Below are 27,777 nucleotides of genomic sequence, written 5' to 3' on the forward strand. Positions count from 1 at the left end.
CGTGCCTACCCACGGGTTATGAGCAGGTTTGAGAATTATCCGGGGAGGAGTTATCAAGTGAGCTGTGTATAATTTTCATGAGTATAAAGTTTAAGGGTATAACCAAAGAAGTAAAAATACAAAAATCATGCAACTCAGGCCACACTGTCATCATTTTGGCATGGCTGAGCTACTCTTCCTGAAAGGCATCCAAATACAAATTTTTGTATGTGTGGGTGAAATGGGGTCTAAGATATTGAAGGTGTCATGAAAAAAAAGAATGAACCATTGAAAAAAATGGGCAAAATGATACATTCCCTTCCAACTTTTTCACCAAGGGGATAACATAAAGATTTTCAAACATATAAGCAGACTGAGTAAAATGGACAATCTTAAAAAAAAAATTCTAAATTATCCAGGATACTGTAAGTCTGTATAACTAAATTCAAACTCATCTAACAAAAGAACTTCAAAAACACGAAAGGAAACTTCATCATAATGTTTAATCACCAAGATATTATAAAAGATTTACAAAGTAAAAACAACCAAATACCATCCATATAATGTGTCCAACTACAAATTCCAAAGATCCATCTCTGCCATCACATCATGCACTTGCAGGCCTGGATTAATGCAGTTTGTAAAGAGTATTTTGGTAGAATAAAAGATTAGTGTATGTGTTGTTTGCAGTTGGACTTTACATAAAGTGAATATTTATTAAAACATTGTATAATTTCAGAAAATGTTATAACATTTGCGCACATGCTCATTATTTACACCCTCAGCACAAGATTTATCTCATTATATTTTCTGTGCTTGTTGGGAGACAATGTCTCAATGAGACAAATGTTTTGTATAAAATCCCTGAAATTTTATGTTCGTGCTCCCATTTGATAAAAGTTTCTTAAATAAATATGGCTTTAACAAAACTTTTGGCACAACACATCATACATCTGCGGTGGTTTAGCTAACAATAAACATTCCAAGGCTGTACTACATTACATACACAGTGTCTCAACAAGCTACTAAATTTTCCCAACTTATTACATACACTACACACAGTGTACCAACAATTAAACCTACTAAACTGAGAAGTCTCAGAATATCTGTACAATGAAACTTAGGCAAATACAACCTCCTGATGGCTTGGACAATTGGTAAAGCTATTGCTTCCTTGGCAATGAAATACTCTGCAAGAAAATTCAAATTCTACAGATGCTTTTACCGCAAGGGGCAAAATACATTATGGTAAGTACCTGGTACATCCTGTTTGACAAACATCACTCGATTCTCTTAATTTTACTAACTTTGGAAAGCAAATGGTTGCAAGATCAACCACAAAAAACAAAAACATAGTCAAAAGGAGTAAGCACTCATGCCAACATTTGATTCACCAAATCTAGAAATTTTGAATAAATATTGATACAGTAAGAATTAATGGATGAATGCATTTTTTGTGGACATGACAAGCTAATTAGTTATCTGCAATGAATATACAGTAGAACATGTTTAATCTGACAGTGAAGGGGATAAAAATTTTAAGCCAAATTGTGTGGTTAAAGTCAAACACTACTGTGACAGTGGCAGATGGGAGGGGGATGATGCAGCAGTTCATTTTATTTAGATGTGCAGTACTTTCCATGTAAATTATATTTAAGCCTTTTGTTAATAAAAATGCTGCTGTTTGCATCCTTGGTTAAAGGATGACTGTCAAGTACATAAGATATACATTAGCATGTATGTAAATCACATAATGGGTGACAAGTATAAACAATGTTTCTTCTTTCAGTCACAGAGACCCTGACCTTTCATGTCCAAATTAACAGGCTTCATTTTTAACTCAAGTGCATGCCATCCACAAAGTTTGTCAGAGAATTTAAGATATTATGCGCAGGCAAAAGGTAGTATGGATATGTAGAAAACAGGTGGACAGACAACATTTTAACAAACACTTTATAATCCTTTTGCAATGACATAAAAAGATTCAACTATTTCTAGTTTGATAGGTAAAGAGGTTTTTAAAAAAAAATAAAAGCAAACAAAAAGTGATTATAACTCAAAGACACTTAAAGCAAAATCTAGCCTTACCATCTGATTTCAAGTTTTGTTTAATATCTTTTTCTATCACTGTGATCAAGTGATTACAAATTATTCCATATTCGGTCAGTGCTGAAGATATTCACATCATGGTTTTTCCAATAATGAAACGGAAAGCAACATAAACTGCATGCACGATGTGACTGGACATGGTCTAACTCTATCATTTATAGGAGGAAAGAAATGCCAACACTGATCACCCCTAAGTCAGGTAAATCTGGTTTTGCAATGAATGATCTTTCAGACAAGGATGTTCTTCCACATCTGTTATGGAAAGATAGCTGGAATTTGCCTTCAATCTTAATTCCCATATTAACAACACAAAAACAAATCAGTCAAGAGTATTTTCTGTCTCTGGTGCTAATCAATATGTTATCAATTTTAATTCCCAAATTAATGACACAAAAACAATTCAGTCAAGAGAATTTTCTGACCCTGGTGCTAATCAATATTTAAATACTGAGGAATTTACTATTGCTTGTGGAAAGTACCAGCTGATCATGTGTCAGTTTCACACAACAAGATGGGAATCAGATGTATTTAAAAGGCAAATTATCGAATTTCATTACGAATATGCAGGAGCTTTTTACGTTGATTAGCACAATGCCTTCTCAACCATAACTGAAGATCAATTACAATATCACAATGCCTTCGCAACCATGACTGAAGATCAATTACAATATCACAATCAGAAAAATAACTAGTACATGATAATTTTTCTTGGTCATTCTCTCATCCCAAGTATTGCATGTGGCATTGTCTGTAGAGTGAATTCACTGAAATCTCTGCCATTCGAAAGAATGAGGTTTAACTTCTACATGATACGAAGTTCATCTTTAGGCAATTATCTTTACTTTCTGAAAAACTCCAATCAGTGTAATCTATTGCAAGACCAGATGCACAATTTGAAAGGTAAACTTAAGAGTTGGTAGATCTAAAATCTTCAACCAATAATCGGGAATAATGCAACAAATTCAATCACAAAGAGAAATGCTGCACTCGGCAAAACTCCAACATGCAACATGTTTGCCAAAATTGCAAAAACCCTAGCATTGGAGTTTTGAAAAGCACAGTATATAACATATCATCAGAAAACAACAATTCAGTAAATAGATGACTGCCAAAACATGAAATTAAGTTTGCCACAGTGCCAAGTCCGTACACAGGCTACCTTTTTTACATTACATTATAATAATTACAGTTTTTAACTTAAATTAGGAAAACATCAAGACATATTTTGTAAACAGTTTATTTCATGGGCTTATATCTGGCTTTTATAATCTGGTTCAAACCCAACCCAATAAATCATTTGAATGTAAAAAAAATTGCTATCTGCAAAAATAAGCCAGACTGTCAATTCACTGCAATTATCTGAGCTGGCCAAGGGATATACTATTGCCAGAGTGTCAACTCACAACTGTTGTCTCAGCTGGACAAGGGGTATACTTGTAACCAGACTGCCAATACACTGACATTATTTGAGCCTGACAAGGGACTATAGCCCTTCATATACACAATAAGTTCTACTGGGTGAAAACAAAGCAATTTACTGTGGATTTGTCTTAACTATACACCATACACCAATAGTGTACACTTCAGTAAAACAGCACAATTCTGTTTGATCTATGTGAAAATACATGGTACAATAAAAAATACTTAACAAGACATATAAGGTGATGTAAAAGAAACTTTGAAATTTCTACCAATCTTACCAGATCAGTGGTGCTTCTATTGGGTAAAGTGGAATGAACAATATTACTTTTTCCTGGACTAGTATTGGGTCACAGCCATCACCTAAACTATTTACAATGTTATCTGAAAATATCGACTGGATTGCTGGTAATAAAAATCACATAAAAACTATACTGAATACAACATTTTACTTGACACATGAGATCTTTGATTTTACAAGCGTTTACTTGAAGATCTCAATATAAAATACACATACTGCAGGTACAACCACCTGCTGCATCAACTAGGAGTTCATGGAGCAGTGACACACATGAGAAGAATAATAAACATAGGTTAGTTTGTATAAATAAATTTATGCTTGAGCATCCAGTTAAAATGAGGTCCAAAAATAAGATCATTGCCTGAAATAATATTCATTCCATTCTTTTCTCATTTAATTTGTTCAGATTCAGCTAACAGCACATTCCAGGTCACCATTGGGTCCAAATGGGAGATGAAGCTGTTTGGCCACAGCACGACACAAATAGGACATCGTACCATATCGGCCACTTGGAGCACTGTCATAAAGGTGCTGACATATTCCTGCTGCACCTCTATACTGATCAATCACATGTCTGGGCACATGCTGAAAGGTAGATATAAAGGACTTTAAAGATGTCACTGGGTATCTGGTAACTTGGGTACCTGTCCATTTGATAATAACCAAGCTAATAAAATGGACAACCATGTACATGTTTAACAAAAATTTTAAAAAATGTTTCTAAGTTCTGATCAAATGTATCATGAGCAAGCAAGACAAAGAATAACATTTACAGTTCGAAGCTCTTGTCATGTGACTGCTGACTGCTGCACATTTATCCATCATTAGATCTCTGTCTAATTTCTTTATTTTCTAATTTTTATTAACTGTAGATGAAACAGTTCCAAGAAAACAGACAGGTTTCTCGAATGTGAAACTATGTGCCACAGCTTCATTATATTTTGATACAAACATACATAGTGGATCATTCTAACTGAGAAAAAAAATGGCACCAGATATGAAGAGAAATGGGCTATTCTGATGTGATTTATGATAGAGGATAAGGATTTTGTTAAACTCAAAAACATGTTACATTAGGAAAAGGACAAATCATTAGCACTTTAAAAATTTTGAAAGAAGCATTTGACAGGGTTGAAATAAAGCACTCATCATTTGTGAACTTCATGAACATTGAGCAAAAATTAAACATGTAGTCTAGTTAAAGTGAGTATTATGCATAAATAATGTATCAATTTGTTTTGCATCATTACAGTCTTACTAACTACTAAATTTAACCAGTTTGTGACAAGAATTTTAACTGCAGATCCATGTAAATAGCAAACAGAAATGCACATTTTTCATACAGTTTTCTGTAATAATGGCATGTCATATATATGCTCAGATTACAAATTTTGCCACTTATATTAGTAATAATTGTGTGTATACCTCTCTTGGGGTTTGGCATGTAGGAACCTACAAAGCAGTTCAGGATCACAATTAATACAATCTTCCCTTGATTGGGTACCTGGGTAACCGATCGTTAGGATCGATCAGTACCCAGTAGAAGTTTCCTAAAATTCTGACAGCTTTAAAGGACTTAAAATGTTTTAAAGCTAATTTATTTGTCAGTATTCATGCTAAGTCACATGGCTGCATGTATTTCACTAATTTCTTTTAAAGCAGTGCAATTTCCGTAATTAAACTGGGTCATAATGTTGCATAATATAATATATGCAACATGAATATGATAATTTTACACACAGCGAAATTCTCACTCAAAATGATAACTGTTAAAATCTTCCTAAACTATGAACATCTACATATCTCAGTATGATCAACAATCAGATTTCTGACAAGAATGGCTAATTCTTTATTATTTTTTAAAGTAATGTCATTTTGATGAATCTCCAATGCTTTATTTGTCCCTGTAATCTATGTAAGTCAGTATGGCCTCTAACCAAAGCTGCAACATTTACAAAATGTCTGAGCATTTACATGTAACCAAACTGATGCCATTTACTAAAAGACAACCCAATTTCCCTAAACACCTCTCCCTCAATAACTAATGCACAATGGGGTCCACAAACACAGACTGCACTATAATCAAGACACGAGTTACTGAGGGACCTCCAAAAATTGAAAAAAATCGCTTTGACAGCAAGAAAACTGGGGGGGGGGGGGCGACGTTAGGGAAATGGGCTGTTTATTGACTGAATCCTCATTTTACAATCAAGTCTACAATAATTTTTAATAACACGCTTTTTCTAATGAAGTTGTTCATTATTCTGTTTAAATAACATTTATTTTCAAAATGTCCAACATATAAAAGATTGTTCCAACTGGTTTCAACAACCATCATGTGTACGTGAAAAAAAATATGTGTATTACATCACTGCTTTTTTCTTGATGAGTCTGGTTCCCGTAGTGGTGTTTTAATATTATCCTGTTGAATCGGGAGTCCACAAAGCAGGGAACTAGACTAAAGGATTCCTTTTTTTAAAAAACACGCAACATTTATTTCGTGAGACAATTGTCTATGCTGCAACTCAAATTTTGTATTGCTCAATTAGTGCAATATTGATGTCATGAATTAATTAACTGGAATTGATAATGAAACTTCATCATCCTTAAGGATATCTCTAGATGACAGTTCAAAACTTGCTTGCCCACAATGGTGTGTATCTATGAAATCATGCTCTTTATTTTACAAAGCATTTGTTTCACTTGGCTGCCTTGTTATCTCTGATCACAGTTATGAAAGAGTCTGTTAATTTAAGGTAGTTTATGCTACATCCACAATAACATTTGTAAGTGTTTGATTGATCAAGTGAAGTGAGTTCACCTGACATATGACCAGGGCCGCTAGATTTTAAGTCTGTAGGATTTTTGTGCCTTTTAACTTTTCTTTTATTCCACTTCCTTTATTTGATTCAAAATACATAATTTAATTAATGTGATAATACAAAGGAGGCCAGCTTTTAATTCAGTGCAACAATACAACAAATACTTCTGGAAGTCAGTTATCAAAACACAGTCGGAACTTAATTAGGTTCTCAGAAAAATGCTCGCGGACATAGTTGTTACGGTAGACTGACACATTTTAACTTTAATTACAGGAGGACACATTGCATTGATGATAATTACACTTAAAAGAAATTAAAAGCTACTAGAACACAAATTTCAGTTGTTAAAAAAATTATTTCATTTGTATTTATTTATTAGAGTATTCCCTCCACTTGGCGTGAGCAAAATTTTCATTGATCGAAATTTCCTTACATATCATTAATTGCGGTGTACTAGAAATGTTGTTTGGAAAGAAAATGTACAAAAATTTATGACCTATTTTTACATTTTTAAATTTGATATTTCATAGTGTTGATTAAAATTTCCAGTCCTATCTACATTTTTGATGACGATAAAACATGCAATATGTCAAAGTTTCCTTTACCAATTTTGATCTCAATTTTCTTCAAGTTCAACAGTCCCGTACTGTTTGTGCTTTGCAATGTCCACAAAATACTCCATCACATTTAAAAACTCACAAAGTGTTCTAAACTGGGGAGTAAAATTCCCAAGTCGTTAAATTTTTATCTAGAACTTTGGTATAGACCCTGACATTATGCAATGACAGTGCTGTTTGCCATATATACTGACTGAGTCAAATTGCAAACAACAAAGATCCTGATCTGCCATAGCATAATTGTCATGGAATTGTATAAATCTATCGTTTTATTAAATACATGTACTCTGGTTTCGTTTTATTGTGTACAGCATTACCCTAGGGTGATTTTTGTATATCGCATATTATTTTGAAACAGTGAGTTTGGTTCATCCTTTGCTGCACAAATGACGTGCTTGATTTGGGAAAACTGATATTCCTCAAGCACACAGATGATGTAAGGCTACGTAGTCTGTGTATAAATTACCTCACCGTAGAGCAAAATGTTACATTATGAGAAGTCTTGTCAGTGAGCAGTCTACTTTAACAACATGCGATCTCCAGCTGTAGAGGTATTTGAATTATATATTAGTTTCCTATTTCAATTATAGGACATAATTACTGTGCTACCATGTTTATTTTATATTTTTGGTAACTCTGACTTGTTTCATATATTGCATTGTTATAGTCTATTTCCTAATTTATTTGTATGTGATTCAACAGAATGATTACATCTGTAATAACACTGCATTTATTAAGGGACGTTTAGTATACTTTTGAACCTGCTTATCATTTTGTATAGTTCTCCCGATAATATAATTTGTATAAAAGAATGAACTCGAGTTTATACAGTCCATAACATCATTACAAGCTATTATACATGCCCGTGTCATTTGTAGTACATGGATTTGGATATATTTTCAGCTGAGTGATTGATTGACCAGCTGTAGAGTTGATTGACTGACTGGTTGATGATGATGGAATGTTTGACCACTGATTAACTGGTGGGTTGGCTGACCAGTGACTGACAGATGGCTGATTGACTGGTAGCCAAGTGTTGTGCTGGGAGAGTGATGGAGTAATATGCTGTATCTCCATATATACACCAGACTGCAGGTGTCATTTTGCCATGGGCTAATATGGGTTCTGCTCTACCCAGTGAGCTGCTGTTGGGGAGGATGTTGGCTGGAAGAAGACTAAGACTGTCAACTGGTGAGGAACCAAGGCTTCTAGACCAATGGGATTGCAGAGAACAAAAGATTGTACAGATCTTTAGGCAGACTATGAGGGGTGGACCATTGGTTGGGGCTCCTCAACCTTTACTGAGAACAAAAGACCACATATCTTTAGGCAGACTAGGAGGGGTGGACCATTGGTGGGGGCTCCTCAACCTTTATAGAGAACAAAAGACCACAGATCTTTAGGCAGACTAGGAGGGGTGGACCATTGGTGGGGGCTTTTCAACCTTTACAGAGAACAAAAGACCACAGATTCTTAGGCAGACTTGGAGGGGCAGACCATTGGTGATGGCTCCTCAACCTTCCAACATAGTGTTGGGGCTGAGAAGATATTTTGTATTTCATTATTTGAATGAAAAACTCATACATTTTACTATTTGAGTAAAGCATATAATATTTCCTTGAACCATATCATTGATTATTTGTGTGAAAATTGTTGACATCAATGTGAATGATTTGATTCCATTGTGTGAAATCACTTTGAATCGTAAATCTGTTACTATTTAAAGTTCTTTTCTTTTGTACCAATTCACATTTTCATTTACATTGCATTACATTACCAGGTTCATGTATACTATGCTATTTGTCCAAAATTTGGATCTTGTATGCACACAAATGAACATAATCTTTTCCACTGAATCATTCATAAATAAACATTGTATTTTTGTTATTATCATTGGTGTTCTTTGTTGTAATATGACCCTAACCTGGTTATCTTCTTACAATAATGCACATGCAGATCAGGGTCTATGCTGTTTGTTCTGCTGTTTACTCCTAACAAACTGCATGTACTCAGATCTGCTGGTACATTATGCAACAGCAGATCTGGGTCTGTGCAGTTTTCAACTGGACACATCTTATATGGTACAAGGTTCCCACATACATGTACATACCAAATAACATATAACCTCTTGCAATATTTTTTCTAAAACCTGTTTTAGGTACAACAACATAAATCTACTTTTTTACCTGATCAGCAATGAATAGGTTGTTAGCCTCATGTACCAGCTTGTCAACATGTATGACATAGCGGAGGTTTATTTTACTACAGTCATCCTCTGTGAGCATGGTTAGTACCATCAATGCCTCCACCATCAGCTGTCTATACTCTGGTTGTGGAATCTTGTTTAGTACTGTCTCCACCTGCAGGGCAAACTTGAACTCTCCAGGAGTCATCTGTGATTGAAAAATTTGAAATTAGTCAATTTTATGCAGCCATATATATATATATATATATATATATATATATATATATATATACTTAACTCAGACATCCAATAATATAGAGTTTACTGTTTTCATGTCTGGCCACAAGGGAATTTTTTTCTCCTAGGTAGGAACTGCAACTTCTCAGACTGATGACCAGAATAGTGCAGTTTTAAACCCAGTCAGATCAGCCACTGTCCTGTCAATCTAGACAAGGCAATTTATTCCCAGCCCCCCCCCCACTGCATGACATAACCTTTCATGTGTTGATGTGCCATTAAAAAACTGACCACTCAACCAAACAAACAACACACATTGTCTGTAAGGTAGTTGAGGGCTTCTTTCCTTTTTGAGTAACTTATTACAACAGTGAACTGTAAGACAGTTGAAAATAGCCTACCAGGGCTGTAAAAATTGAATAGCCCAATGCCTGGGAATATTTCTGTCGGACAAGTGCCTGATGACCAAAGTTAAGTCAGGGCTAGTGCAAATTTTCCAAAACAGAAAATTCTAACTTCATTTGCACAACTGATACACCACATTTTTTTCCTTTCTTATGTCACGTGTTTAGGTTTGAATAAACAGTAACACAAGAAAGAGTGAAAACAAGTTTTGAAAAATACAATAATTTATTTCCCTGAAAAATTCTGTAAAAATGATTTTATATAATCAAATCCAAAATTATCCAAGAATAATCCAAGAATAAAATTGTATTAATTCTAATAACAAAATGTTCTACTGATTTCACGTTTGAATCCAGATGAAGAATCCAAGATGGAAGACGATGATGTATGCTGCAATCTGTAGTGTTGAAGTCTACAGCTCCTTGTAGAAACAAGAATTATCACTCCAGTTTCTGATAGCTAAATAAATTTTTATTAAAAAACTGTCCTTGTTCCACAATATTACATAAGCACATGTATTTTCCAGAAAAATAACAGAATTAATCCTTTTGAATCCACGTAATTTGAAATAACTCAAACAAGACAACATACAACTTCTAGTATAAGAAAAGGTCCAGCTGCAACTAAGAATAATTCTCCAAAACATAGGTTTTATGGTCTTGTAAAATGTAAACAAGGGGTCACGTGATCATCTTCTCAAACGTTATAGAAACTACGTACTGGTTAGAGATCACATCTACCCAGTGTGACCCTGATGACAACCAATCATTTTATTCAAAAAATAAAATATAAAAAAATTTGTTTACATCTTAAACCCAAAATCCCATCATGACTTTGACAACAACCAATCATTTTAAAGTAAAATAGAACTTGTTTACGATGGTTACTACAAATTTTGAAACAAGGTCAGGGTTTAGATCAACATCTGGCATTTATAAACTAACAGTCAAGGTCAAACTATTTTCTGAAAAAGTATCATCTTTAGTGAATAAATTTACTTTACAATATCATGTAATGAAAAATATAAAAAAATAAAACTGACAAACAATTAAATTGAAATAAATATATATTAAATCAGATATAAGTAAATCAAATATACATAACAAATTACAAATTTCTATGTAATCAAGTTACAATTTAACACAGTCCAGTGTTATCTTTTTGTTATGTTCCAATATGGCATGGAATGCAACTTTACAAATCTGAAGAAAGAAATGATGGAAACACATAAATTACTTTATTTATTAAGAATAGAATAAAATAAAGAGTGTCCAGGATAAGATTTCTTTTATTAAGCCATATCAGTAATCAGCTGGCTAATACAAAGTAGACCCTCACATCATACAATGGCATATCCTTGTCAATACTTGTCTACACATCATGCAATAGCAGACCCATGTCCATATTTATCTACGCATCATGCAATAGCAGATCCTTGTCTATACTTGTCTACACACCATGCAATGGCAGATCCTTGTCTATACTTCTCTATGCATCATGCAATGGCAGATCTTTATACTTGTCTACACATCATGCAATGGCAGATCCTTGTCCATACTTGTCTATGCATCATGCAATGGCAGATCTTTATACTTGTCTACACATCATGCAATGGCAGACACTTGTCCATACTTGTCTATGCATCATGCAATAGCAGATCCTTGTCCATACTTGTCTATGCATCATACAATGGCAGATCCTTGTCTATACTTGTCTACACATCATGCAATGTCAGATCTTTGTCTATACTTGTCTACACATCATACAAAGGCAGATCCTTGTCTATACTTGTCTACACATCATATAACAGCAGATCCTTGTCAATACTTGTCTACACATCATGCAATAACAGACCCTTGTTCATGTTTGTCTACACATCATGCAATAGCAGATCCTTGTCTATACTTGTCTATGCATCATGCAATGGCAGATCTTTATACTTGTCTACACATCATGCAATAGCAGATCCTTGTCCATACTTTTCTATGCATCATGCAATGGCAGATCCTTATCTATACTTGTCTATGCATCATGCAATGGTAGATCCTTGTCTATACTGTTGTACACATCATACAATGACAGATCCTTGTCTATACTTGCCTACACATCATGCAATGTCAGATCCTTGTCTATACTTGTCTACACATCATGCAATGGCAGATCCTTGTCTTTACTTGTCTACACATCATGCAATGGCAGATCCTTATCTATACTTGTCTACACATCATGCAATAGCAGATCCTTGTCTATACTTGTCTATGCATCATGCAATGGCAGATCTTTATACTTGTCTACACATCATGCAATGGCAGACACTTGTCCATACTTGTCTATGCATCATGCAATAGCAGATCCTTGTCCATACTTGTCTATGCATCATGCAATGGCAGTTCCTTGTCTATACTTGTCTACACATCATATAATGGCAGATCCTTGTCAATACTTGTCTACACATCGTGCAATAGCAGACCCTTGTCCATATTTGTCTACACATCATGCAATAGCAGATCCTTGTCTATACTTGTCTAAACAACATGCAATGGCAGATCCTTGTCTATACTTGTCTACACATCATACAATGTCAGATCCTTATCTATACTTGTCTATACATCATGCAATGTCAGATCCTTATCTATACTTGTCTACACATCATGCAATAGCAGATCTTTCTCTGTACTGTTCTACACAATCTGCTGGTTCATACAAAGTAAAATAATTTAAAAAATTAATTATTTTTTCTCATTGTACTACCCATTCTCACATCTCATCTGTGTAACTTAGTATTTTTTCTGAAGATATGTTAAAACGTCCCAAAGGTGCTGTGAACTGTTGCATATTTACAATATCATCTATATAAAAAGTACATGTATTTTGGGAGTAGCAAAGTGTATTGGCCTTATACATGTTGAGATCAGTGTTAGATAGTTATATATTTAGAAGTGAATTAAAAGCTGCTTTTTCTATGGAATATGAAACTGATCATTGTTTTGGGATAACCTCTATTTATTACAAATCATAAAACGGATTTTTTGAAAAGCACAATTTTTATATGAAAGCTCAATTAATGCATTCATGTGTTATATGCCAATTCTTAAAAAAACTTCTTTACAACAGTTAACATCAGAAACTTCCTATTTTACACTGGAGAATCTGAACAACAAAATCAGATATTTTCATCTTTTACAAACGGACTAATAAAAACATAAACTGAAGAGGTATACTTATTCTGAAGATGGAAACTGAATTTAATATATACCTCAACATATCATACATGTAAAAAAAAACTTAATCAGAAATGAAGAAAATTACAAAGATGAAAAATGGGACAAATAAAAATTTGGTCAGGACAAGTCACTCTTCCAATGTCACATGACCTGGACAAGTGGTTGGAAAAAAATGTGAACTGCCCTCAAATACTCGTTCTAAAACTTGACCACCCATCACTCACAAAAATTAGTTGCATTCATTTTTACATGGGCATATTTGTTAGCTGTCGAATGTATTACTAACAATAGATTATAGTGATGTCTCAATCTGATGACATCTGAGAGGTTTCCTTAGGACATGAACTGACCTGATACCTGAATGTTTTTTGTTTGAGACCTGCAAATATTTTTTATATAGCTAACTGCAGTTTCTCAAGTCAACATGCTTTTTGACCAAACTTGCCATAAAGATGACAAGTATAATTTAACTTCGGGGAAAACAAGATCAGGACTTCTTTGTTGTTGTAAAATATTGCAACATGTTTTGTACATGTGTATGCTGCATCTAACTTACCTCTTAAGAAAAAAGATCATCCTGTACAACACTGTACAAAGGTAATTATACTGGTGAAATGAAACAAATGAATGTAAATTGAACAAAGAGTGAATGCAAACAAAATAGAGAGAGAGAATGTAAACTCAGTTATGAAAAGAGAATGCAAATGCAGCAAAGAGAATGCAGAACAACAAATAAGACAATAAAATAAAAAGCCTATTTGTAATTGGATTTTACAATTTCTGACCTAATTGCTATGGCAAATTGTATTCTTGCATGATAATCCAGAATCAGATATCTTGTTTTTACAATAACAGACAATTTTGTTCCATGCTTATAAGCCACCTGATGTGATGATGTCATCAGAGGTGATTGCATCTATGAAATTTGTACCTGAAGGAAATAAGATTAACTTCCCTGTAAGGAAATACGATTAACTTCACTGTACAATCTGAACCTGAAGGAAATAAAAAGATTAACTTCATCGATGAATATTCTACAACTGTATTTTTATTTACTGTAAATTCATTGCTGTCATTTGCATTTTATAATTTCCTATTTTCTTAAGCACACTTTTAATGACACAAGATTCAAAAACATGTTCATTCCCTTTATCTTGTACCATTCGATTCCAAATGAACAGAAACAAAAGAAGCTATAAACAAAAAATCACCATAATGTCTGAGACACTAAAGGAAATACAAAGAGTTGAGAGTTGAAAGACAAAAATGAACTGAATGCAAACATGACATGAAAGAAAGAAATTCTGAGTGCATTTCAAATGCATATTAAATGTAAACCAAATGCAGATTTGGTATTAAAAAAAAAAAATTTCAGGGTCTGTAAGTGATTATCTCTGGTATAAGATTCCAAAACTAGCATTACAAAGAACAAAGAATATGTCTGTCATTTCATTTTTATTTTCCTACAAATAAAGCTTTTAGTAGTGCTTATTTTACTCAAAAAAGAAACCTTTGAAACTAACCTCTCTAGTCAGGCTCTGTGGAAGGAACTGACCCTCAAGGGAAAGGCCATCACACTGAAATAAAACAAAAAATAGCATGGAAAGCCTTTCGATATGGTAACTTTATTTTATTAATTAAAGGCAAATGACTCAGCTTATCAACAAGTTGGGCTTTAAAAATATTCATATATGTATTACTTTTCAATGATTACACCATCCATTTTGGTAAACTGCAGAAAATGTAATGGTCAAATCTGATTTGATCAACCTTTACCATACATGATCACTTGGCAATTCAGCAAAAATCATTATGCATGGATAGATTAAACCAGATATAAACTCAACAGACCTTTTTTAATTCTTCTATCATAAAACTAGATGTAAACACAACAAACCTTAGGCATTTCCCTAATTCTTCTATCATAAAACCAGATATAAACTCTACAGGCCCTAGGCGTTTCCCTAATTCTTCTACGGTAAAACCAGATATAAACTCCACAGACCTTAACATTTCCCTAATTCTTCTATCATAAAACCAGATATAAACTCAACAGACCTTAGGCATTTCCCTAATTCTTTTATGGTAAAACAAGATATAAACTCTACAGACCTTTTTTTAATCCTTCTATTATAAAACCAGATATAAACTCAACAGGCACTTCCCTAATTCTTCTATCGTAAAACCAGAAATAAACTCTACAGACCTTAGGCATTTCCCTAATTCTTCTATCGTAAAACCAGATATAAACACTACAGACCTTTTTTAATTCTTTCGTAAAACCAGATATAAACTCTACAGGCATTTCCCTAATTCTTCTATCATAAAACCAGATATAAACTCAACAGACCTTAGGCATTTCCCTAATTCTTCTATGGTAAAACCAGATATAAACTCTACAGGCATTTCCCTAATTCTTCTATCATAAAACCAGATATAAACTCAACAGACCATAGGCATTTCCCTAATTCTTCTATCGTAAAACCAGATATAAACTCAACAGACCTTTATTTAATCCTTCTATCGTAAAACCAGATATAAACTCAACAGACCTTTATTTAATCCTTCTATCATAAAACCAGATATAAACTCTACAGACCTTTATTTAATCCTTCTATCATAAAACCAGATATAAACTCAACAGACTTTTTTAATTCTTCTATCATAAAACCAGATATAAACTCAACAGACCTTAGGCATTTCCCTAATTCTTCTATCATAAAACCAGATATAAACTCTACAGGCCTTAGGCATTTCCCTAATTCTTCTATGGTAAAACCAGATATAAACTCCACAGACCTTAGGCATTTCCCTAATTCTTCTATCATAAAACCAGATATAAACTCAACAGACCTTAGGCATTTCCCTAATTCTTCTATCGTAAAACCAGATATAAACTCTACAGACCTTAGGCATTTCCCTAATTCTTCTATCGTAAAACCAGATATAAACTCTATAGACCTTAGGCATTTCCCTAATTCTTCTATCGTAAAACCAGATATAAACTCTACAGACCGTTTTTAATTCTTCTATCGTAAAACTAGATATAAACTCTACAGGCATTTCCCTAATTCTTCTATCATAAAACCAGATATAAACTCAACAGACCTTAGGCATTTCCCTAATTCTTCTATGGTAAAACCAGATATAAACTCAACAGACCTTTATTTAATCCTTCTACCATAAAACTAGATATAAACTCAACAGACCTTTATTTAATCCTTTGCAATCAAAGCTGCTGAGTAGAGTCTGCAGATGGAGTGCATATTGTTCTAAACTGAGATTTAAAAATTAAGGTAGAAGGTGTGTCTGGTTACCATTCTGTTTGATTTATAAAGCTGTATGTAAAATACTTGTTTATGTCCGAATTGTGCATTTGTCCAAGGCAGTTATTTTAACGTCAAAGTCATCAGAACTCCTCACTATGATTAACCATTCCGTCTTTAAAGGATTTGCACTCATGGATGCAAACAGCTTCGTATTGTTTATCTCTTGTGAAAACCTATACAATGCCATGATGAAATAAATCACCCTGCTTTCACTTTAGCAAGATGGGTATTGCTTTAATCATTTGCCTATGGAGTTCCCAAATGTAATGACTGGTGTGACTGAGGTCTTGGTCTTTTTCTTTACTATATTACTTCCCTTCTCCAGAAAAATTAACATTTTACTGATATTGTGAAGGTCTGTATTTTTGTTGCTTTATTGATGTTACTGCTGTTAAAATCTGCACACAAGACTGAATGTGCCATGATCAGATCTTGTCATCTTTTCACGTTAGCCCAATGTTACATAATTTTGTTCCTAGAGCTGTTCCATTTATTACTTATGTTATTTGTGACCTAATTTTTGGTTGTAAATAAATATTTTGAGCAAGTAGTGTAATGAGAGCTGACTTGGGCAGGATAACTAAGTGTTGCTTTGTGATTCATATGGCATAATGCCAATGGACCACACATTAAATTCAAACAAAAATTGTTTATGACTGTTGTATTTTTTTGCAAAATACTTTTGTAACATGAACATGTGCATTGTTTTGGAACAAAACCTATGACTATACGGAAGTTCCTCGAAGAGATTGACACACTACTGGCTGAAAAGAATTTCCAGATAGGACCATTTCTTCTTTTTAATGGAGGATTCCTGAAACCATCTCTGATATTCTTGAGTGAAAAGATTTTCAAATATGCCCACATGGCAACAATACTGAATGTAAAATTTGCACCATTTCATTTAGGACTAACAAAGCACCATAAGAAAACATTTGATGAAAACCCCATTCTGATATGACAAAGCTCAAAGAATGTTTTTTCTCAGACACATGCCCTGGGCAAGTGAAAATCAAATGCTCTGACTCAAATTCCACTAACTTATACTTCAATTCTATATGCCCTAGAGAGCCCTATCTTTTACCATTATTCTGACACAACACTGAAATTGATGTATTTGTTTCTTTAATTAGAGAAGAAATAAACAAAAATCAAATTAAATTAATGTATGTGTTTATTCGCTTCTCAAAATATTTCCCATACAGTAATGTTTTCCTCCAGGGCCTGATGCCAGCCACTGTCCAATTGCCAACATTACTCAAAGAATTTGTCAGAGACAGGCCCAGGGCAAGTTTCTTTTTTAAAAAATCACTTGCCCTGACTTATAATCCACTTCCCAGACAAGAGCATATTTTTTAGTAATATTCTGACACATCCACCCCATACAGAAAAATTATACGGTTGGTCCATTTTACTTGTGATATTCATCAGTGAACCTTAGTTAACATTATGTTGATGAGGGACTTACAAAGAATGAGGTTTCCAGGAATTTCACAATTTCTGCATGCTCAGGTGCTTTTGTGATTTCTGATTGTATGTCTTCAGCTTGAGGTATAATCTGTATTTCATCATAAACTGTATATAAGGATATATATTTTGGGGCCTTAGAGTAATTTCAATTTTCAGCAAAAATTTGTATGTTTCTTGATTACTGAATAATAAATGAGGCATTGATCTGCCTTTTTAATATCAATCTGTAAAAACAGTAGCTTCAAGTTCATAATTTGTTTGTGATAGTACTGTGTACAGGTCACAATTACTCAAGGCAATCACTCCATTAAATAAAATCAGTGGTTACCAATTCTTTGAAATGAATGGATTAAAACAAATGTAATCATCTCAGCAAATTTACGGTGGAAAAACCCAACTGCATTGGGCGCTTTTATAAATTTATAATCCCCCAAGCTTAGTTTAAGTGTCAGACAATCATACAGGTACAGTGTGACCCTGCTATAGTGCATTCCGTTATAACGTGAATTCGGATATAATGCAGTCGTGGGGTGGCTCCCGAAATTTCATATACATGAATTTTTTCTTGTGCACAAAGTACGAAAAACTGTAAAAAGTTGCTTATCATTTTGGGAAAAAGATTGCGTATGAATAATACAAGACGATCGTGGCTTGGCTCCTGAAATTTATATGCATTTTTTCTCGTACACGAAAAAGTATTTTTTTTCTTCTTGAAAGTAAGAAGAAGAAAAAAAACGCATAAAAAGTTTATTGTGGAATCGCGTAGGTCTTCGCCAATGTCGCAAATTTGGATTGCTTTTCCTTATTGGCTGCAAAACATACCATGTGGCTTTTTTTATTTGTTGACGACATTGCTGGTTATATATAAACAGGTTCCACGTATATGTACCAATTCATGGTTCTCTAAATAAAGTAAACTATTATATTATGTCTTCTCTGTTTTCACTACAGGTGTATTTCTCATTTAACATGCATCAATTTAAGATGGTAACTGTGCCGACGAAGCACGTATTTTACCGCCCGCATTTATTACCCACCCACCCCCACAATTTTTGTGGGGTTACATTTTCTTCAGCTAACTGACTTGGATGCATATAACATGGTTCGGTATATAATGCAGTCAGGTTTTATGGCTCCCAACTACCATGTTATAGTGGGGTCACACTGTACTGCTTGATATATTTAACCAACAATGCATTACCAAGTTGGCATGAGCAAAGGAAAGCTTATTATTGTTCATATTGTACAAGTGAGTGCTAATTATCAGCAACCAGCGAAACCAGGAGACTTCCTGTTCCCATTCACAGTTCATCTGCTTTGCTTTGCATACACAATGTTTATACCATTTGATACATGAAGCTGGCAATCTTCACATTGTGGACAATTTTACAGCAGTATAGCATTACCAGTGTCTTTCAAGAACTTCAAAATAAAAATAAGCATTTTGTCAGTGGGCTCAATGTTTCTTTCAGACAAATTAAAAAGCATTTTCTTTTTGACAAGTCCAACAGGCAACTCACTTCACTTACAATATGAGAGAGGCCTGATCTACATTCAGATGGCCATGGGTATAGTGCTACTGGATTTTTAGCTCTGTAAGATGATCCATTCAGGAAAATTTAGTGGGAAGATTTTCAATATATCCATTGTGACAACCATATCGAAAGTCATTTCAACATAATTTTCATTCAGGACCAACTAGAGATCATAATTAATCTTCTTTTGAAAACCACCATGCCAATATAACATTCCATTCAGGAGTAGCAATATCAGGATTTTCAAGGTGGTTGCCATGGTGGCCAAACTAGCTGTCAGATTGGTACCATTTTCTTTTAGCGCCAACAAGTCATCACCATAAGTCTTCTGATGAAAACCCAATGTTGATTTGACATGCCATTCAGATGTAGCAATAACAAAATTTTCAAGAGGACTGCTACAGTGGCCAAGCTGGATGTCCAAATGGAACCATTTTCATGTAGGACCAACTAGACACTATAAGAAATCTTCTGGAGAAAACGCCTTGTTGATATGATTGTTCACTCATGAGTAGAAGAAATAACAAGATGCTGAAAATGGCTGCCATGGTGGCCTTATTGGACATCAGACTGGAACCATTTTTTATTTTAGACCAACTAAATATCCTAAGGAGTCTTCTAAAGAAAACTGCATCTTGATATGACCATCCATTCAGAAGGAGTGGCAAGAACACGATTTTCAGGATGGCTATTATGGTAGTCATACTGGGAGTCTGAGCAGCACCGTTTAGGAACAACTAGACCTTGGAATGTGTGTGCAAAGTTTCATGGCAATCTGCCAGGTAGTTTAGTAGTATTAGTAATAACAAACTTGAGCTAACAGACAAAAGGCCATCACATAAGCTCCCCATGTCTATGACCATGTAGAGCTAAAAAGGAAATGATAAATTGATTAATTATGTGTATTTTTCCTTTCTAAACCCATGGGTGGCTTCTCAAGACATGTTTTACTGTATAAGATTTGATCATTACTGCCATGTAAAAGCTGAATTTATCTTCTAAGAATGATGTAAAGGTTTCATAAGAACTCAAATGCCATGTACATGCAATGAGTCTGTACAAGCAATGTACTCAAAGTGGGTTTTTTCTTAATAGAATTAAGAATGTACAGCTCACCTGGTTAATTACTACATAATCAAATATGTATACACCAACAAAATGTAAATATTCCAGAAAATTCCAAACCTTCTCCAACACTTTCCAAACTCTTGAATAAAACCCAACAGGAACTCTGTTGAGGGCTCCATCAAGCCTCCGCCTGCGCAACCACTGTCCCTGCCTGTCTTCTGAATTCTCACTATCGTCAAATGACACTGCCGTGACTGTGGAGCTTCCAGGTGGGGTGACAACTGTAGGCAGATCACTCCGGCTCTGTAAGAGGAAAGATTTATTATTGACATTATGGTCATAATATGTTTCACATTCAACTAAAATAAATTATACAAATTGATAATCAACTCAAGTAACCATACTAAGTTTTCAAAGATTATTACTAATCAAGCAAATGTTGTTTTTAGTCTGGAAAAACTGACTATAATTTGTTACTAGAGGCCATGCCACCATCAGCATTATCATTATCAATATAACTTTCTTATGCCTGGCATACTATTACCGTATGCCCTTATCACTAGATTCGTTTTCATCTCCATAATACAACCATTTCAATTCCGTATCAAATTTTGCATGCTGATATCTGATAAAAAGACAATATAAATATAACATTTTCTCTGTGAATAGCATCTTTTATTCATATATACTGCCTTCAACATATTTCAATTATAGAGTTGATTTTAGCCAGGACTTTATTAATACATCATAGAAGTGATATTTTACATTGTGCAATATCCCCCAAAACCAATTCAAAATTAAGCTGACCCAACAACCTACTTCCAGAAGAATCCATCTCATGTATTTAATGCATATTTTATACATATACCGTTTAATGTAGATCATCACACCTTCACAGAAGAAAACCCCCAAAAATGTGAAATTACACAAATAAATCTCATTATAACATTATTTTATTAATTGGCATATTTTCTACTGATGACGATTGTGTATTCAAAATACTTTCATATTCTTGTAAAACTCATTAGTATATTTAGATATACAAAAGCCCCTGTCCCATTAACTATGTAACAATATTTTTACAATAGAATAGGGCTATCTTAAACGTAAATCATCCATAAAAATAAGCCAAATAAAATTTACTACTAAGACTAATACAAGCCATGACTTTTCTTTTTAGTTTTCATGATATCATGTCCCTTTGTGACAAACATGGCATCCTGATGTCATTTTAACACAAAGTCATGTTTTGCATTACACCAACTGGCAATTTACAGAATGAAATCAGACATTTTCATCATGTCATAAAAAAGGGTTAATATTAGTCATTTACTCAATCCAAATGATTGGATTGCTTTGGTGTTTGATGGCACAGCAACAAAAATAGGTCATTTAGTGCCAAGTTAATTCCAATAAGGTTCCTTGCCAATTACTCTAACCAATATGAGCTGATCCAATGGTTGGATTTGAACCCACTTATTTTTTGTGTGAATCAGGCACTCTAATCATTGAGCTTCAATGGCCCTTATTTCATATGAAATGTATGAAAATTAATTTACGACCTGATTTCAATCTTTTACTAGCCATGCCTGGCAAAAAAAATGAAAATATTACATTCATAACTTTTATATGAAATTGGTTTTCATGCAAGACCTACTTATGTAAGTTATGTATACTCACCATCTGACTTTTACATCTGTCAGCAATGATGATTTTCTCACCAATGTTCACTGAATCATCTTAATAGAATCAAGGGAGATAAGTCAGCTTGTTACTCTTTACTAATATCACAAAATGGAAAATGGAATGAAGATGGGAATAAAATGAATGTTGCGAATGCTATGATTCTGATGCAATGTAACATGACCAGAAAGGCAGTTCACCACATTTATAAAAATGCATAAATTTGGAAGAGGTACACTTATCAGAACTAGTGTGGTTCCTCATTTCATAACACTTATTATAATTTTATATTTTTTATCCATTATGGGCATACAGTTTGAACCTAAAAATGACACATGTCTCCACGGAATAAAGTATACTTCTTTTATTAAATAACATGAGTTTACTGAAATCACTGATCAACCTATCAATCTTTCATTCTTAACCTTTCTCATGGATGTATAAACTGAATCTATTTTAAATGACAAATGCATTAAATGAATGGATTTTGCTTTAAAAAATCTAATCCCTACTATATAATTTTATTTCATCAGGGAACAAAAAAATCATTGATAATGCACTATTTTCTTTTAAATAATTGGTATTGTGAATGGCACATAATATGCCCACCCTAACAGTCCTCTATGTGTGCATCAGTAGGGCGTGGTAGACTCTGGTGATTATTGACCAACAGGTCTCAATGACCTGGAATCTGGTCAATATATACATTCTTGAAGGAAAAAAACACACCTTATCTGCTGTAACTAGTTATTTATATTCAGCCTTATCAGGACAGTCGCATCTGACCTTTGGTCCCCATAATCAACAGGTTTAATTGCTACCTTAAGTACAAAACTATCCAAATGAGCAAAGGAACTTACTACAGAACAAAGGTTATTTTTCAAAACCCATCTTGCTTTGAGCCACAATGACCTTGAACAATGATGTTTTGCCAACAAAACCAATAGGCCTCTTCCAAAACTGAAGCATGAGCCATCCACAAAGTTTTGTCCCAGTCTGTGATGTAGAACTAATGTTATTTTTTAGAACCATTTTTCTTTCACTCACAGTGAGCAGGACCTTTGACTTTTGACCCCAACATCTGTAAGCTTGTTCCTTACTCCATGCACAAACCATAAACAAAGATGTGCCTATGTCTGTGATAAAAAAGCAATGTCACTGTCTTTTTCTTCGTGCCAATCAACATGACTCAGACTATTGACCATTTAATCCCAAAATATTCCTTGCCCCAAATGCTACCCATCAAAATAGGTTGGTCCAGATATGTCATGGACAACTAATGTTTTTATTTGGAAACAATTTATTCTTCCTTTCAGTTAGTGAATGTGTGTGTGTGATTTGAATTTTTAACGAAGCTTTAACAATTTTTCAGTCATATCACTATGATGTTTGCAGTGTGACAGTTTATAGTGATGTCTAGCACTGGGGCAGCATGCTGCAGACATGTAGCAGACATGTAGCATCATGTCCCACCCAGTCACATTATCCTGACACCAGGTTGACCAGTCCTAATACTAACATCTTAATGCTGAGTGCCTAGCGAGGTGGCTGTTAGTACCATTTTTATAAGCCCTTTGGTATGACTCAGCCAGGGTTCGAACCCGTGACCTCCCACATCCGAGGTGCCTTTCAGTCAGTGACCTTGACCTTTTAACTTTTGGCCAAAAGATTGATAAGATTCTTCCTTACACCAAATGCAAGCCATCTACAAAGTATGGTCAATGTGGATGGTGGAGAACAGGCATTTCTGTATGGAAATTATATTTATAATGGACATATGGCTGGACCAACAACAGTGTTACATACTGAATTCCAGCATAAGGAGGGGCCCCGAGTAGCCGAGTGGTCTAAAGTGCTCACCGTTACGGATCACTGCCATCTCACCTCTGTCTCCGTGGGTTCAAGTCTCAGATTCAGCCAATGTAGGTATGTGAGAAAGCATGCCAGTAGCTTCTCGTGGGTCGGTGGTTCTTTCTGGGGTTTTCCCGGGCTCTTCCTCCACCATTAATACTGGCCGTCATGTATAGCCTATCGTGTGCTGAAAAATGGCGTTAAACCCCACAACAACAACAACCAGCATAAGGCAGACATATAAAAAATAACATAATTCAGGTTTTCAAATATTTATCTGTTTAGCAAAACTAAGTATTAAACCTAATTTTTATGTAATTTTAAAGTTATCCAGAAAAGCATTAAGTTTTATCTGGAAAACCAACTCTAGGTATATGATTCTGACAAAGCTAAAACAGAAATGTTTGTAGAATTTCAATGAAAAACACATCTCTAAATTTATGTCCAAAACCAGAAAAAATGTTTTTAGATTTGGGGTCTTGAGTGAGTTTATTTTGTGCTCAGTGAAGTTTTATGCTTCTGTAATCCAAACAAGGATAATATAAATTCAAAGGACCATTATATACATAGTGGTATCATTTGAAACTATTTCTCTTTATGATCCTGCAAGCTTTTGATACCTTATTAATTAATCAGTCTTTTGTTACCAAGTGGAATGTAATTACCAATTATGCTCTAAAACTATTTATTGTGATTTGATTCATCATGATATTTGGGTGAAATGCATCCTGGGAAGTGACAAAGCATCAAGTGAGCAGAATACAAAGAAGTTTAAAAAAAAAATGATGAAATACTTAAAAGTATGAAAATACTGACTGCTAGAACTAAATATCACTATGCAGCAAAAATTATCCACACAATGTTCTACAACACAGACCATCATGCAGCAGATGCAAGGGTTGCAACAGCATCAACTGAGTTATCTCCCTCGACATACATTAGTAAGAAATACCTTTGAATGCTTGATTAGTATTTAGAAAAGAGAAACAAGCTGTTAAATAAAATCAGTTAGAAATCAGAAGAAAACTAGGCTCAGCAGAAAGCCTGAATCCTGCTGTGTGTTCCTAAAGCTACATTAATATCTGAGTTTGCAATATAAAGTATGGCAACATTCAACTGCCAAAAATCTGAAATATTAAGGTCATTAAGTTCGATCACAATGAGAAATAAGAATAAATTTGTATGCTGAAGTTCTGACAAATTTTTAACTGGAGCACACAATTTTTAACGTTGCAGAGGTTCAAGGAGATTTTTTTGGCAATGAATTACACTTTGATTAAATTGACATTTCCTTAACTAAACATTGCATTTATCGTTTGATTTCACCTCCAAGAGTGACTATCAAAATGTGTCTGTGCCTTTGAACCAAAAGATATTTTAAGGGACAGGGATTAAATACAATGATCTCTTAAAAGGTTTGTGAATTTGGTTGATATTAAATCCCAACACTATTCTCACCTGCTACTAAATAATTTGTAACAGTGTAATTTAATTTGAACTCCTTTCCAAATTTGCCTAACTGATGTAATATTAAACCTGTCTCTGATAAATTAATTAATGGAAAATTTATTGTTCTTTTTTTGTGTGGTTAATGTCAAATATTTAGAGCCATTTTTGCTATTAACATCCAAATCTTCGCAGTAGGAAAGACACAGCATGATGTGCAAGCTTACATTTATAGGGCTGAGATAGATTATGAAAGGTCCATGGATTTTGACATGCATGTAAAGAGGCAAAAATAAGAGACAGTAGCAATATAAAAACCTTGGCTGGGGGTTTGCTTAGTCTGGCAATAGATTTGGTTTCATCTCCCGTCTGCTTAGAAACCACAGACAATCGCCTCTCATCTTCATAATCTGTTGGGGCTGATGGGGAAAAGAAAAACACTGCAAAGGTTAGTAAAGAGGCAGTTTTGGAACAAAAACCAGTCAGTGCCAAGATCTAAGTTCCAGCTCAAAGGTCTACAAGTGGTCACAAAAAAGGCATGCAGCTGCACACAAAAACAACATGGTAATATGTAATGTCACATACAGTTGGTTATATATCAAAACCAATAGTGATTATTACATAAAAAGTAACAGTAGTTGAAACTGCTTTGACATGTGCATTATGGAGCTGCTGTTAATGCTGCCTGAGCTGAAGGCACTGTCTCTAGTTCCACAAAAAATTATTTTCTTAAGTGCATGCAAATAAATGATGATATAGTCAGCTCAAGTTTATAGGTTTACCCCAGAAAGAATTTAAACCCCTAAAGCGAATTCACTTTTGGTTCACAATCATTTCTCAACTGCGAGCAAATGTGCATGGTGGGTGATCACACTAAAGTACTGATCATTCCTCAATTGCCAGCAAATGTACATGGCAGGTCATCACACTAAAGTATTGATCATTCCTCAATTGCCAGCAAATGTACACAGCAGGTGATCACACTAAAGTATTGATCATTACTCAAATGCCAGCAAATGTACATGGTGGGTGATCACACTAAAGTACTGATCATTCCTCAATTGCCAGCAAATGTACATGGCAGGTGATCACATTAAAGTATTGATCATTCCTCAATTGCCAGCAAATGTACATGGCAGGCGATCACACTAAAGTATTGATCATTCCTCAATTGCCAGCAAATGTACATGGCAGGCGATCACACTAAAGTATTGATCACTCCTCAATTGCCAGCAAATGTACATGGCAGGTGAACACATTAAAGTATTGATCAGCCAGAGTTTGATAAGTTTATATCTTTGCTAGAGAAAGAAATTAAACCCCGTTAACAAGTTCACCTTGGGTTCAAAATCTTTATGCATGTACTAGTAAATGTACATGGTGGGTGATGACATAAAAACTTAATGACCACCTGCAGTATACTAAGTTTATATGCTTGCTAGAAAAAGAGTTTAAACCCCTTTGGTTAGTTCATATTAGGTTGAAAATCATTCCCCATGTCACACAGCAAATCTACAATCTGTTCAAATTCAAGATCTACTGATCAATATTTAGCTCTGACAGGCACCCAGATGAGGTTATATTATGGTGACCTTTTGCTTCACCAATCAAATTGCCCAGATGAGGTTATATTATGGTGACCTTTTGCTTCACCAATTAAGTTGCAACTTTCATTCTGCTGAAAGTGGGAAAACATCATTTGGAATACATGATAGACCAAGATTAGTCTGCATAATATAAAATATATTTTAACTGATATCCTACTAAAAGAAACAAGGTAGACCAGGGATACCAAATTCAGCAGAACTTGAAACTTTATCAGTGCCTGACAGATCTCCGTTATGTCAGAAATCTTGACCTAAATTGGCAAATGAATGAATTTACAACCATGTAACATATACACTCATTTATATGTCAAACTGAGAATAAGTGCACATGCACACACACACACACACACACCAATATTCAAATCTGCAAAAATGTTAGTTCCATATGACACTTTAAACAGTGGGTTGACTTACCATGAAATTTCCAGGAAAACCAATTTTTCCTAGCAAAATAAGTTTCTTCAAAAATATTTACCCAATCATAATACCT

At 34.3% G+C, this 27,777-nt stretch overlaps 1 protein-coding gene across 9 annotated transcripts in view; it reads right to left on the bottom strand.

Annotated features, from left to right (window-relative positions):
* Positions 1-463: 463 nt before the first annotated feature.
* LOC149797543 (putative phosphorylase b kinase regulatory subunit alpha) overlaps positions 464-27,777 on the bottom strand; it is a 180,993-nt gene continuing 153,679 nt past the window's right edge. For 8 of the 9 annotated variants that reach the window (XM_089962405.1, XM_089962407.1, XM_089962413.1 and 5 more), the window contains 5 exons: positions 25,999-26,099; positions 20,818-21,003; positions 14,822-14,875; positions 9,434-9,640; positions 464-4,393 (listed from right to left, as the gene is read on the bottom strand). In XM_089962405.1, the coding sequence (XP_089818531.1) occupies positions 4,217-4,393; positions 9,434-9,640; positions 14,822-14,875; positions 20,818-21,003; positions 25,999-26,099 (725 nt within the window). In that variant the 3' untranslated portion in view covers positions 464-4,216. Of the gene's footprint in view, positions 4,394-9,433; positions 9,641-14,821; positions 14,876-20,817; positions 21,004-22,380; positions 22,440-25,998; positions 26,100-27,777 lie in introns of all 9 variants that reach the window. The other variant, XM_089962408.1, reaches the window with a different exon arrangement.

This window comes from Sinohyriopsis cumingii, chromosome 6 (genome assembly GCF_028554795.1).
Source record: "Sinohyriopsis cumingii isolate HCF-2022 chromosome 6, ASM2855479v2, whole genome shotgun sequence".
NCBI classification, from domain to species: Eukaryota; Metazoa; Mollusca; class Bivalvia; order Unionida; family Unionidae; genus Sinohyriopsis; species Sinohyriopsis cumingii.